This window comes from Anguilla rostrata, chromosome 4 (assembly GCF_018555375.3).
Source record: "Anguilla rostrata isolate EN2019 chromosome 4, ASM1855537v3, whole genome shotgun sequence".
NCBI lineage: Eukaryota > Metazoa > Chordata > Actinopteri > Anguilliformes > Anguillidae > Anguilla > Anguilla rostrata.
The window spans coordinates 19497540-19510421 of NC_057936.1; the positions used below are offsets into that span (position 1 = coordinate 19497540).

Sequence of the window (12882 nt, forward strand, 5' to 3'; positions counted from 1 at the left end):
AGAAACAAATTAAGCTGACGCAAAACCAAACTGTTCATACCCCTGCAGTCAATCAGTCCAGACACATTTATTATGCACTGTGTCTACAAATGATGGATGGGTTCAGGAATGCCAATTTCCAGAGAACAACTGTCAGATGTTTGTCAAACTGTCAAATCATCGAAGCTTACAGCACTGATTGGACATTATGTGCACTGTACGATTGCACAGTACCTTTTCGGTATAGGGCCTACCCTGCAAGCCACACTGATGCATTCTTTACTTTATGCAGACGGAGGGTCACATGACAAACACCTTTCGGATGGTGCTGCAGAATTCAGACACAGTCTCACAGTAAAGTGAGGCTTTTCCCTAAGTTGACTGATTTGCTTTTCAGCATTTTTATATGCACTCCATTTGTATTTGGTACTGAAAAGTGTAAAATTCCTATTAATTCTATCATTAAATTTACTGATGGTGAACAGTTAAAAATCTCAAAAGGGATTTGAAGTTTGTATTTGTCCTGAATACTAAACATGAATTTCAATACACATAATGCAACAGCATTAATACAACATGAATCAGTATAAACTGTTCTTAAAAGTTTGATGATAGACAACAAAAATTCCAGCAGTTGTAAAATGATGCAGAGTAGCCTATTTTATGGATATTTTCGCATTGAGCAGTAAAATTCATAAACACCACCCAAAACGTCAAAAAATATTTTGATTGCAATGTCAGACAGTCATAAAATAAATTGCCAAAGTATTGATGATATAATCTAGCACCTAGCCATGGATAAAGATGGATAAAGAAAAACAATCTAATATCTGATGCAAATAAGTAGGCTATGTCTTGTGTGGGTTGATTAAAGGAGTTCACTGTAAGTAAAAATTGGCAATTTTAAGTAAAATAACAATAGTTAGTGCTCTCTGAAGACAAAGTTTGCGCGTTTTGCACCGTAGTGCGAGTAACTGGGCATTGTTGCCACAATATCGTCAGACGAAACACGGCGATCCCATTTCCTCCATCCATCCGTCCTGGTACGATGACTGTTCCCTACGACAGCTGGTAATTATTTTTACGCATCGCAGATTTTTTAAGTGAGGGAAAACAACTACTTTGGGCAGTCCCAGTACGTGCAGGACACGGTTCATCCCACATTCATATGACTACTATTTCTTTGCTTGCACAATGGGCTTGATCGACTAGTTTTTATACACAATGCAGTGTTAAAAAGTCGTGCCTATACGTGTTATGTACACCAAAGCCTCTTGAGCAGGGCTTGACAAATAATTTTTTGGCTCACCAGCCACTGTGGCTAGTGGTCTTCCAAAGTCACTGGCCATAACTGCTGGTTTAACAAGTTATAAATTTTTCTTTATTGGGTGGTCTCATGTTTAGAGGGATTATTTACCCACTTAAGCTACCATGTCCCTATTGTACTTATTGTGCTATATTGCAAACAATTACATACAAGAGGAACTAAACTTTTAGGACCAATTTAAAGACTGGGGTTAATCAATAGGCTCCTGAACATGTAGCTGAACACTTGTTTAATTTCCTGAAATCTATTAACGCAATGCAGGTTTGGCTCATTATCATTTGCTTTGTCTTTGAATTCTTCATTATCTTCCAGATGGTTTTAGTGGTCAGGTGTCCACACGTTGACTAATTATAAGCCTACTGATTCACCTCAGTCTTTAATTTGATCAGTTAAAAATAATGTATCTTTTTATGTAACGTTTTGCAATGTAGCACAATAAGCACAACATGAACATGGGAATTGTATTATTCATGTCACACACAGCTATTTGTGACATAATGCAATTTAAAATGGTAAATAATCACACTAAAAATGAAAAGCACCAAATTAAGAGAAATTAACAACTTGCTGAAATTCTGGGATTGCATTGTGGTAGGAACAAAAACCAATATACACAGGGATACTCCAGGACTGAGAAACCACTGTCATAGGGCAAGATGTGAGAGGGTGAACTGGATGGGCCAATGGGATGACAGTGTGCACCCAGTGCTCATGGGAGTTGTAGTATCAAGTAGCATCACCTGAAATTGACTTATTTCAGATGCGTTTTGTAATATTTATTCATAGAAAATACTACCAAAACATCACCCGCCAAAGTGGCTAGTAAGAGTGATGAAGTTACACGCTACTTGTTAATGTCAAAGCCCTGCTCTTGATCCTTATTTATTCAGTATAGCACTGCAATTACAAATGCAAAACAAATACACTTATTCTTTGTTCATGTGTATCCACACTGACTACTTAATATGTTTCAACTTGCTTGCTAGCTGGGTGTGATTCTGTACTTCAGAAAAACACAATGTAATTCCATCAAAACGTAATGATCTATTTTTGTTCTAAATAAAAACCCGTTTTGGATAAATTATAAACTGATCAACACAACTGTTAAGATAAAATAGGTTGGCATAAATATGCCTTTTGACTTCACTAACTGCAGGCAGCAGTGTGACATGGCTGTTAAAAAAAGAGCTTGGCACCCTCTGTTTACATGGTCAATTACTTTCATATGCGACTGTTGCCTTGAGCAAAGCATCCTGCCATAAGATTTCGTGCCAATGGTTTCTGAGCTAACTTAACCACTTCCCTGTTATTCTTAACGACTTACCAGACTGGTGATATCCAGTCAGACCACATTAAACAACAGAAAATGTCACCAATGTATAGGCCGTACTTGCACCAAAATGCTTGCTGCAACAGAATGGGAATGGCATTAAAGTTTATATTTTTGACTGAATAAAAATGTTTTTTAACTGAAATAAAAATTTCCCTGTACATTTCACTAACTGTCTGTATGTAGAATTCCATTACTTTACTTCAAAGTGGGCTGTAACTTAACTTAATAGTTTGTAAAACCGCACACCCACAAACAAATTTTAAACCTTGCTCTGGAATTAAATTGTTGAGGTTGATAAAAATAATCACACGCTTTTACATCTACTTCATGAAATATTTGAGAAAAAAGAATAATAAATCTGATTTTTTCTTTTAAACCTTTAACTAAAAGTAGCTGTAACCAGCATTACACCTTGTTCAAATCTGCCATGCAGACAGTATAACAAACACCAATTAAACAAGCTCGAAGCAACCACCAGACAGAGTAACTAGCACACAGAACAACAAGATTCCCGTGACCAGGACCTGATTTTACACAGATAATGATGCTGTTCTTGAAATACTGCTCCCTTTATACTCCAATCACACGGGCCTATATTAGGGTTTTTACCAGAAACATCATGCATAGCTGATCTAGCACATCGTATATCAGTGGTGCCACGAGGCTGGTATTCAAAGCACATTGTTGGGGGTTGGTGACTACTATGTTCAGATATTTTAAAACCATAATGTGATGGAATGAGGAGGTCTGGGAAAGGGGGAAGGATAATACTACTTTATCTCAAGCAACATACCACAGAGATAAGTAACATCCTTCTTTACTCAAAACAGTCAGCTGAGATACACTGTATTTAAACTTACTATAGAGTGTTGAAGTCATGCTTGTCTCAATGTATGTGCAGTTTCACACTGAGTTTCAGCTGGATACAGTTAAGATTCAGAGATGTTTATAGAGAAGATTCAGAAGACAGTTTTCTCAGTTCAGTTTTGGCAAACATAGGACTGAATTCCTTAACCTCTTTTTCATAAGTTAATGCAAGTGTTTTTGTTTTGTCCTCCTCAAACAGTTTGTTGAGTTCAGTGAACTTGAAAATAATAATTGTGAATAAAAATAATTGCTTCCATGTATTTGAAAGGTTTAGATATGGACATAACAGACAGAATGATATATGAACAACCAATCAACAGCAAAGACTTTGAGGTATTCTTATATCTGATATGGCAATGTTCTTCATTTCCACAAAAGCACAGCACCATCATAAATTGCACAGACTAGGAAACTAAGCTTGGATTCAGTGTTGCAGGTTCAAATCCAGAATATTGCTGTGATTAGTTATAAATTTAAGTTATGCCAGTTTCTCGGCATAGGGGTGTCTACATCCTTGCAAATTTTAGGTTTTTATTTTCAGAACACAATTTAATCTACTGTAGCACTGAGCACTTAACGCACTGTACACCCCCCTACTTCCTAAAAATACTGCATGAACCATTTCCCTCTTGCACGTACTATGGAATCTAACTATGTTACAAGATTAAGTATTGACTACAACTAATGCTTGTGACACTGACGACTTGGCATTGGCACTATTTGTTGTCAAAGGCTATATGTAGCTATTTCTTTAAGTAACTAAGAGTGACTGCAAAATGCCAAATTGTAAACATAAAAATGTGCAGCCCTATAGTTCTGTTATTATTACCTTGGCCCTCTTAATGAGGAAGCTAAGCAAATGTTTTGATGAATAAAAATAAACAGATGGCTTTAACACTGGCACAAATGGACAAATAGTTAACTAGATCATCAGTTCTCAAAGTACTGTATCCTTTCTGGCACTTAAATTTCCAGGACAAGATGTATTTCCCTTTGACTGCATGTGACAATGGCCTGGAAGAAGCTGCTATATATAGCTAAGCACTTCAAATGCAGAAAAATACAGAGGCCTACTCCATTGCTCTTTAAAAGCATTCATATGCAGTGGGCAGTCTGTAGCGATTATGAACAGAAGTTAAGTTGCCTGCTGTATTAATGCTCTGGATGTTGTCTTGTTACACAGAAAATGATGACAAACTTCCAAAGAGGAATTTAAACATATTGTTGAGAGTGCATGGTTGGGTATTTTCAGTCTCTCAAACTTTTATGAGATCAAATATTGGCCTCAGTACATGTGACCTCAGTGAAAATGCCATCCTTCATGACTTCTTTTGTGAAATCATTGGGAGTCGGGCCTGCCAAGCCACATAAGTTATAAAACCAACTTACGCATCACCACCTCAGGAAGCTGTGCTGTGATTTCCAGGCCGTGTGCTCCCCCCAAATAAATGAATCTAAATGAACATCTGCAGGCTGCAGGGCAGCTCATCCTGCTAGGACTCAAGCTCCATGGTCCCAGTATCATCCTGGCCATGCCAGTGTTGGGCATACGGTCAGTAGCCCCCCTGGGAGGAAGAAATCCAGCTGGTGGTATGCAGTGTTGTCAGATTGCGCAAAATCCCCCCCCCCAATTCAGCTACTTTTTTATGCTATTGTGCGGAGGAGAAACGGCTTCTGGTGGGTTCACCACTTTCGAATCTGGCAAAACTGGCGGTGTGTCTCATCACGTGACAGTGACCCCCTCTGGTTGATCCGGTGCCTGATCAGTCAGTCAGAGCAAAGTGGTGGGCGAAGGGTACTGCTCCACTGCAATGACTAAACAGGTGCAGCTGTTGTATGTGGAGTGAAAAGAGTGGTGGCTGACAGCAGAGCATGTTTCGGAGAGCGTGTGCTTGTCTGTGTCTGCTCCGTTGAATTTACACAGAGGGCGACGGCGGGTTTAACACCAGCTTACAAATACGACTGGACATTCCAAATTGAGAGAGCCATTTCGGAGGCAGAATTTGTGTTCTTACAGAGGAAAAAAAAGTCAATGGAAAACATTTGTGACGAGCACGTTGGACAAGCAAGTTAATTAAACAAGGACACATTAAGGCCGCAGTGAGTCACAGCGTAAAGAGATTTGAACACGGACTCCATGTGCAAACACTTGAGGGCTGTTTGTATCCGGTTAGTCAGCCTGCTTTAAGGTACTCTGTCACAATGGGGAACTTCCAAACAGGGACAACGAGAAAATGGCTCTCACGCCAGATTGTTACTGCGCGTAATCCATCATGTGTATGCTTCAGAATCATAACCCTAACCCTAACCCCTATTTTTATTTTGGCCTTTTCTTAATGGTTTAATTACATTTATTTCATGTAATCATTTGTATTACATTTACTAAAATGTTTTAAACTTGTCTTGACTACTTAGTACCAACATACCAACACCAGAAAAATTAATCTGATTATCCTCACTCAATTGTATGTTTATTTATTACATACATTGGCATACAATGACCATGAATCTGCACAGCTGCTTAATAAGTAAAATGATTACTATTACTACAAACCCCACAAGGCAAAGAAGACGTAAGATGGGTAGGAACTGCTCGATGCTAACAGAAATGGCGATGGATGCCAAAGCCACATAAGGGTGAACAGGGAAATGGCTGTGGTTCACCTTCCTGTATACAAACGAGTGGCGACCTGTGACACAGAGGATCTCGGCTCATTGTCTGCAGCACGCAGTGGAAAAAGAGCAGAGTGTGGGTCCGGCATGGCCCACACCGCGTCTGCCCCCTCGGACACTTCCTGTCCGGGTTCACCCAGAGTTTGCGGCTGGGGGAGGAGGCCGGACGCTGGAGAAGTTTCTGGAGAATTGCGGCCAATGAAAGGGCATGTGGGGCCACGCCTCTGCGTCAGCGCTGTCCTGAGAGGCTAACGCGCAGCTTTACCCACAGGAGCACTGGACCTGACATGACCTGGCCTTACCTGACGGCTAAGCGTGCCAATGAGCATCGCCTCCACATGCTAGGGACTGAAAGGGAACCTAAAAGCCATTAAACTGGCTGAGTGCTGTATTTGAATTTCCCCTGTGGTGTGTGGTGCTCTAAAACATTTCAAGTGATCATACTAAATATTATCATCATCCCTGCATGTATACATGGTTGGCAGAAATAATTCTGACTCATATATTCAAGGCAGAGTTGCCACATGTATTCAAATGATAGAACCTCTATAAAAAATAAACAACAAATGTCCATTGCAAACAAAAGTTCTAAAACACTGCTTTAAAATAATTTCAATGTTGCCAACTGCACAACACGGATCCTGCTTTATGCCACAGAGCCTGCTGGTTGATCTTTGTGCTTTGAGTCAAAATAGATCTTGTTTTCCTTTCCCCTCACAGAAATTAGTTATTTTTTATTAAAATAAGCATTGAGAGAATGGAAGGGAGACATTTCACTAAGTCTGTACCTGTGCTTCCCCATCTCTCACTAAGACATAACTTTATCAAAAGATGTTTTGGTCACCACTGAGCACTGCTCAAAGTCGAGAGCAAGTCGATCATTGTCAGCCCAGGACAGTTCCAAATGAGAACTGGGAGTGGGCTGTTGACAGCAAGGTCAGTAACCGCCTTCTGTTGGGTTGCTGGGATATAGTAACTATGGTAACACATGCGGTGCTCTATGAAGAGACATCCTGACAGTTACACTGCAGCTCTGTCAGAATTCACCTTTGTGTTTGTCATTCCTGCTGTGACTACTAAGGTAGGTAACTTCCTTCATAGTACGCACTATGTGAACCAATGTAAACCAAATGTAGCAGTAATGTAAACCAATATATGTTATAAATTACCCGAATTTTACAAAATTTAACAATAACAATTTCACGGTAAATATTGTAATCAGCATTTTACTGTGAAATCAATGGTTACCTGAATTTTTCAATATTTAACAGTAATATTTCACAATGTAATCAAAATATTACTCTGAAATCAATGCAGGCTAGGCAATGTTACAGCAAAATACAGTGAAATTTGAATTGAACTGGACCACGCAGCCTTATGGGATATGGCAGCTGTGGTTGAAACCGAGTGAAGAGGTACCGATAGCAAATTCGGAGTCAACTACTAGACAGATACGGTCAGTGTTAACCAGTATAAAGTTTTATTTCAGCATTCAGATAGCTTCACTAACAGTGTTTTTTCCATTATGGCTGTATTATAGTATACAGCTGTATTCATATAGATACAGTATACTATTAAATCTTGTAACTAAGATGATGATTGTGCTTTCATTAGTAAGGCTTTGTAGCTGGAGTGTGTTGTGTGTTAGCATTAACTTCATGTTAGCCTAGCTATCTAAAATGATAGTCAATAAAGTCAATAAATGGATGAGCGAATAATTGATTTTTTGGGGCTAAGGAATTGATCCTTTTCTTTTGAAATGAGGTTGCTTACAAGACTTGTGAGCAAAGAATATCCACTATCAAAGCACTAAATTAAAATAATTTGAGAAGAGGGCATTGTCTGATCTAACATGATTTTATACTGAAATTATTAGCCAACTTGTCAGTTTAATTGAGCATTTTACAACTGTAATGCATCTGATGAGCCATACTTATTAGGCTGCATTGCTGTGTGATGAAATAAATGTGGCATCAATCTCACTTGGCTTTCAGTAATTTTCTTTGTGGTATTTCAGTGTTTGAAGGAAAGAGGCATTATTGCATGCACCTTGGAGAAACAATGCCAAAAACGTCTATGAAACTGAAAGCTTTTGTCTTGGCATTTTGCTTACAGGTGCTTCTTAGGTACCAAACCAGAGAGGGGCTCAAAATCAAAGAAGAGGGTTCAACCAGAGAGTTTGCACTTTTCTCAGAAAACGAGTTGATTTTCAGTGGATATCAGCGTAGACATAATTTTCTTGACTGGACTGTATACTGTGTTTACATTTAAGGTTTTATAGTTTTATGGATTTTTTTTTTTTTTACAGTTTTGCATACTAAAAATGTGAAATAGAAACTGATTGTTTGTATGCGGTTGTCATTGCGTAAGCTTCTGATTGATAAATTCTTCATGGTGTTCTAAGTCCATTGCAAATACATAAAAACTGCTTAATATGTAAAATGAATATTGTCTTTGTATTTATATTAATTTACCTGATTAGAAAAGGTGTCCAATGCCAGCAGCCATACCACCATGAGCCTTGCTCCTGCTGAATGGCTGAAGCTATGCCAGTCTGAGCTTTGTTAGTACTTGGATGGGAGACCTCCTGGCAAAAAGTTGCTGCTGAAAGAGGTGTTGATGGGCCAGTAGGGGGCAATCTTCCCTCTGGTCAAATATTCCCCAATGCCCCAGTGCAGTAATGAGGACACTGCTGAAGGATATGCTGTCTTCTGGGTGAGATGTCCTGACTCACAGTGGACATTAAAGACGGCATGACACTCATCACAAAGAGTTGCGGGTTCCCCGGTAGCTTGGCTAAATTCCCCAGCCTGGCTCTCTCAACCTGCTACCTAATCATTCCCTGATTTAATTGGCTAAAAAATAGTTCTCTCCCACGCTACCTCAGCGGATGTGAAGCACATTCTGGTGCAAAATGGTTGTTATGCATCACCATAACCGGGTGGGTGCAACACACTGGTGGTGGTTGAGGCGGGTGCTACATACATGCAATGTATTATTATAAATTACATTAAATGGTCAAATTTGTAGTATTTAACAATATTAACTGTAATTTTACAGTAAATTATGCACTACTTAGCACTACTGCTTTTACACTTGCTATGTGAAAATACAGGTGATTACTGTAATTTAGAAAAGGCTGATTATTGTAATTGTACAGTAGCATACAGTTATATTACACCAATCCATGGTCCTTGTTTACCAATCCATATCCTTGCTTACTGTGTATAGTTGTCATTTAATTGTAATTTACTGAGAATATGTTACAGTAAATGACTGTGAATATTTTAACAGAAAATTACTGTGAAGTACTTCAACTAGTAGCCAGTAATTTGCTGTAAATATTCAGCTAATTTTCTTTCACAGTGCCATGCATTATGCAACCAATTTTCTGGGGAACTCATACTTTATGAAAGGATCAGTACAGTCCTATATTGAGAAATACATAAAGGGGCCTATATGAAGAAGCATTCTACATTTAGTAGTTCAAAAAGTCTCTTGGTATATTGGTATCTCATTAAAAACACGTTTTCAACGTACAAAAATGCCAAGTTACTCACGCATACAATACATACACCGTCTAGAACTCATTCATTCACACTCCCAAAATCCAGGCCTGCCATTAAAAGTATTGATATCAAAATGACGCCAAGTTACGGTACTAGAAACAATATAGGCTATCTTACCTCACCGAAATTAAATAAGATGTATTCCACAGCAATGCTACCCAATATTTCCTCAATTCTTTCAAGTCACTTGGCCCTGTGTGTGTAAGCATGCAGTAAATGGACAGGCCAAACATATGCATGGATGGCTTTCTCACAGTCAAGATTGACTGAATAGGCGTCTATATGTCCAATTTGTATTGGTATGTATGTATTTCGCTGCACAGCCTTTCTGTTGCGTGAATGATTGTATGTTTCTTGGTATAGATGTCTGTTCATAAATGTGAATGTAACATGCTGCGAGGGAAATGTCCCCATGGGGATAAAGAAGTTCTCTATGTATGTATGTACAATACGCATTTCACATGCAGTATTTATTGTACGTAGCAAAGCATTCAGAAGCGAGTATAAACATGTTTTCTGGAGAAATATGCTTACTGTAGTTACTCACCAGCAGTTTTCCACATGAATTTAAATGTGTTACATGAGGCAATTCGAAATATTTGACACTTTGATCTGACACAATGTTTGCATGACATTGTAAAATGGTAAGATTATAAAACACAGGGCCAAGTGACTTGAAAGAACGTAGTAATTGTATGTGGCTAGATAGAGAACAGGGCGAGGTAACATGAATGTAGAAACGCGGCGTTTGCTGATAAGAAGGTTTTGTAGGGTAGGCAAGTGAAGAAATATAGTTAGTAGAAATAGCACAGTGGTGAACTGGTGTAACATTTTTAATAAAACAAATACATTTGCCGTCATGAAATGCATATGGGTGGCCATGAGTGAGTTTTGGTAAAGCAAATATAAGCGTAAGAAAACGTTAGCGTAAAAGAGGAAATGATCTGCCTGAGGGCGAGGTGGGATTCAATCCTTCAACCAGACGTTTACCAGTCTGTGACTTTGTTAGTGCAGCACCGTGACATAGCTGTGCAATGCATGAAATATCATTAGCAAACCTGTCCGTGGTTTTAAAGAACACAGGCCAGTAAGCACAGAACAGCTCCCGTTGAATCCATATGGCTCTGCAATATTGTAGCCGGTTAATAAGTGAACGTGCAGACGGTACGTCATAATGCAGTGTATACGTTCGGTGAACGGCGGGTAGATATGTATATATATTAGTGAGGGTAAAAGCAGGTTAAAGAAACATGTCCCTAGCTGGGCTTGAACCTACGACCCCTTGTTCCCAAGACGATAACCTTACCCACTAGGCCACAGGCAGATTAGCTGTTTAAACTGGAAATGTTTCAGAGTAAAAAGGTATGGGTATTTTGCGTGTGTATGCGAGTTTTTGATTGGGTCGTGAGGATGAGGATTTGGCTGGTGTCCGTAAAATGTCCAATGGGGAGACATGTTGTTAGTGGGATAGGCGGCAGGAAAAATAAGAATGAGAAGAAGAAGAAGGAGAAGAATAAGAAGAATAAGAAGGAGAAAACGCAAAATCCCCTTAGTTTGGGGCTTTATTGTGCGGACATGTGAAGTTGTTTATGAAATCGGTCTGTTGAAATGGGGTCAGAATGTACAGAATGTAATGTTTTTAAGGGCTGAGTGTCTGTGGCTGTTGTGGTTATTTCTGTGGGGAACCCTGAAAAGTGCCAAACTCTCAGTGCTGTATAGGTATGGGGCATGCCCCCGCCAAGGCGTAACTTGGCGGGATGGCATACCTGCCATCCCAATTTTATTTTAGAATACATAGCATTATTCTTGTACATAAAATGCACATTCCCACTATTGCTAACTACTATGATTAGTCCGAAGGCAGACTGTATGTGTGGGGCCAATACTCTTTTGTATGTCTGAAATTGTACTTGCATGCATGTGTAAACTTCAGCCTCAATACACACTACAGGAAGGACTGAAACGATGACTCACAAGAGAATGTGTCCTCACTGAACCATTGGATACGACTCACTGAGTTTACTCATGGAAAAATGAACCAGAACGCGCCTCCAAAGATGGGCAAACTGGACGACCAATAGAACTACAAAGAGTGGCAAGACGCGTGGTGAGGTCTGTGAAGCAGCAAATCCTCCAAGCCACATAAAAATCCCCTGTGTGGCTAAGGACTCCATTCGTAGCCTAGACACTTTCAGTACTACGGTCTCAATCTTTATATCTTGCTCTACCTGCAACCATCTCTGCCTTCCCTGTCTCTAAAAAGCAAACTGGACAGGCTGTCCACTCTCCTTAAAAAAGAGAGAGAGAAGGTGTTTGATGTATGCATGCCAACAAGCAGATCCCTTTACTGTAATGCTCTCATCTTACTGTCCCCGGGATGAAAGCTGATATCGGCCGTGGCTCAGGTGTGTGGGGTGCGAACGTCGGAGCACAATCAGACAGGGGAGAAGCGGACAGGATACTCACTACTGCGCACAGTCAATGAGCTGGTACTCGTTGGAGCGCTCAAAGCAGACCTTCACCCCTTCGTCGTCCCACAGCTTCTTTGCATGGTCGAAGAATTCCTGATGGGAACAGAAAAGACACAGGAATTAGAGTGTCCTATATTCAACAGTGAACAGAATTCATCTTTAGTACATCTAATAGGCACATCTGAGTACATTTAATACCCTTGCAACTTTTACAATAAGATAAGATCTGATAAAAAGTAACAGTGTATTAGTTAAAAGTAATATATGAATTCTTTGATGATTATTTGTGATCAAACACTATACTTCTCAATTTTCTGTTTTCCCACACAGAAACGTCACTCTCGGGAGCATACCAACCCAAAAAAGCCAATAGCTAAATGAAGCACTTTCTGATAAGGATGGTAAATGGACTGCATTTATATAGCGCTTTTATCCAAAGCGCTTTACAATTGATGCCTCTCATTCGCCAGAGCAGTTAGGGGTTAGGTGTCTTGCTCAAGGACACTTCGACACGCCCAGGGCAGGGTTTGAACCGGCAACCCTCCGACTGCCAGACAATCGGTCTTACCTCCTGAGCTATGTAGCCCCAGAAAAGGAACAACAAAAACATGCCAAACCACTGATGACAAGAACTGAACACCATTCATACAGTACCTATAATAT

At 39.6% G+C, this 12882-nt stretch overlaps 1 protein-coding gene and 1 long non-coding RNA gene across 2 annotated transcripts in view; one reads left to right on the forward strand and one right to left on the reverse strand.

Moving 5' to 3' along the window:
* The window catches only part of gnal (guanine nucleotide binding protein (G protein), alpha activating activity polypeptide, olfactory type), a 56349-nt gene that overhangs the window by 15171 nt on the left and 28296 nt on the right, over nucleotides 1-12882 (reverse strand). The window contains 1 exon segment of the mRNA XM_064331191.1: nucleotides 12215-12312. Coding sequence (XP_064187261.1) covers nucleotides 12215-12312 — 98 coding nt within the window.
* Nucleotides 5916-8593, forward strand: LOC135252743 (uncharacterized). The gene is made up of 3 exons (XR_010329467.1): nucleotides 5916-7260; nucleotides 7497-7635; nucleotides 8295-8593. It is a non-coding gene; the product is annotated as an uncharacterized LOC135252743 (long non-coding RNA).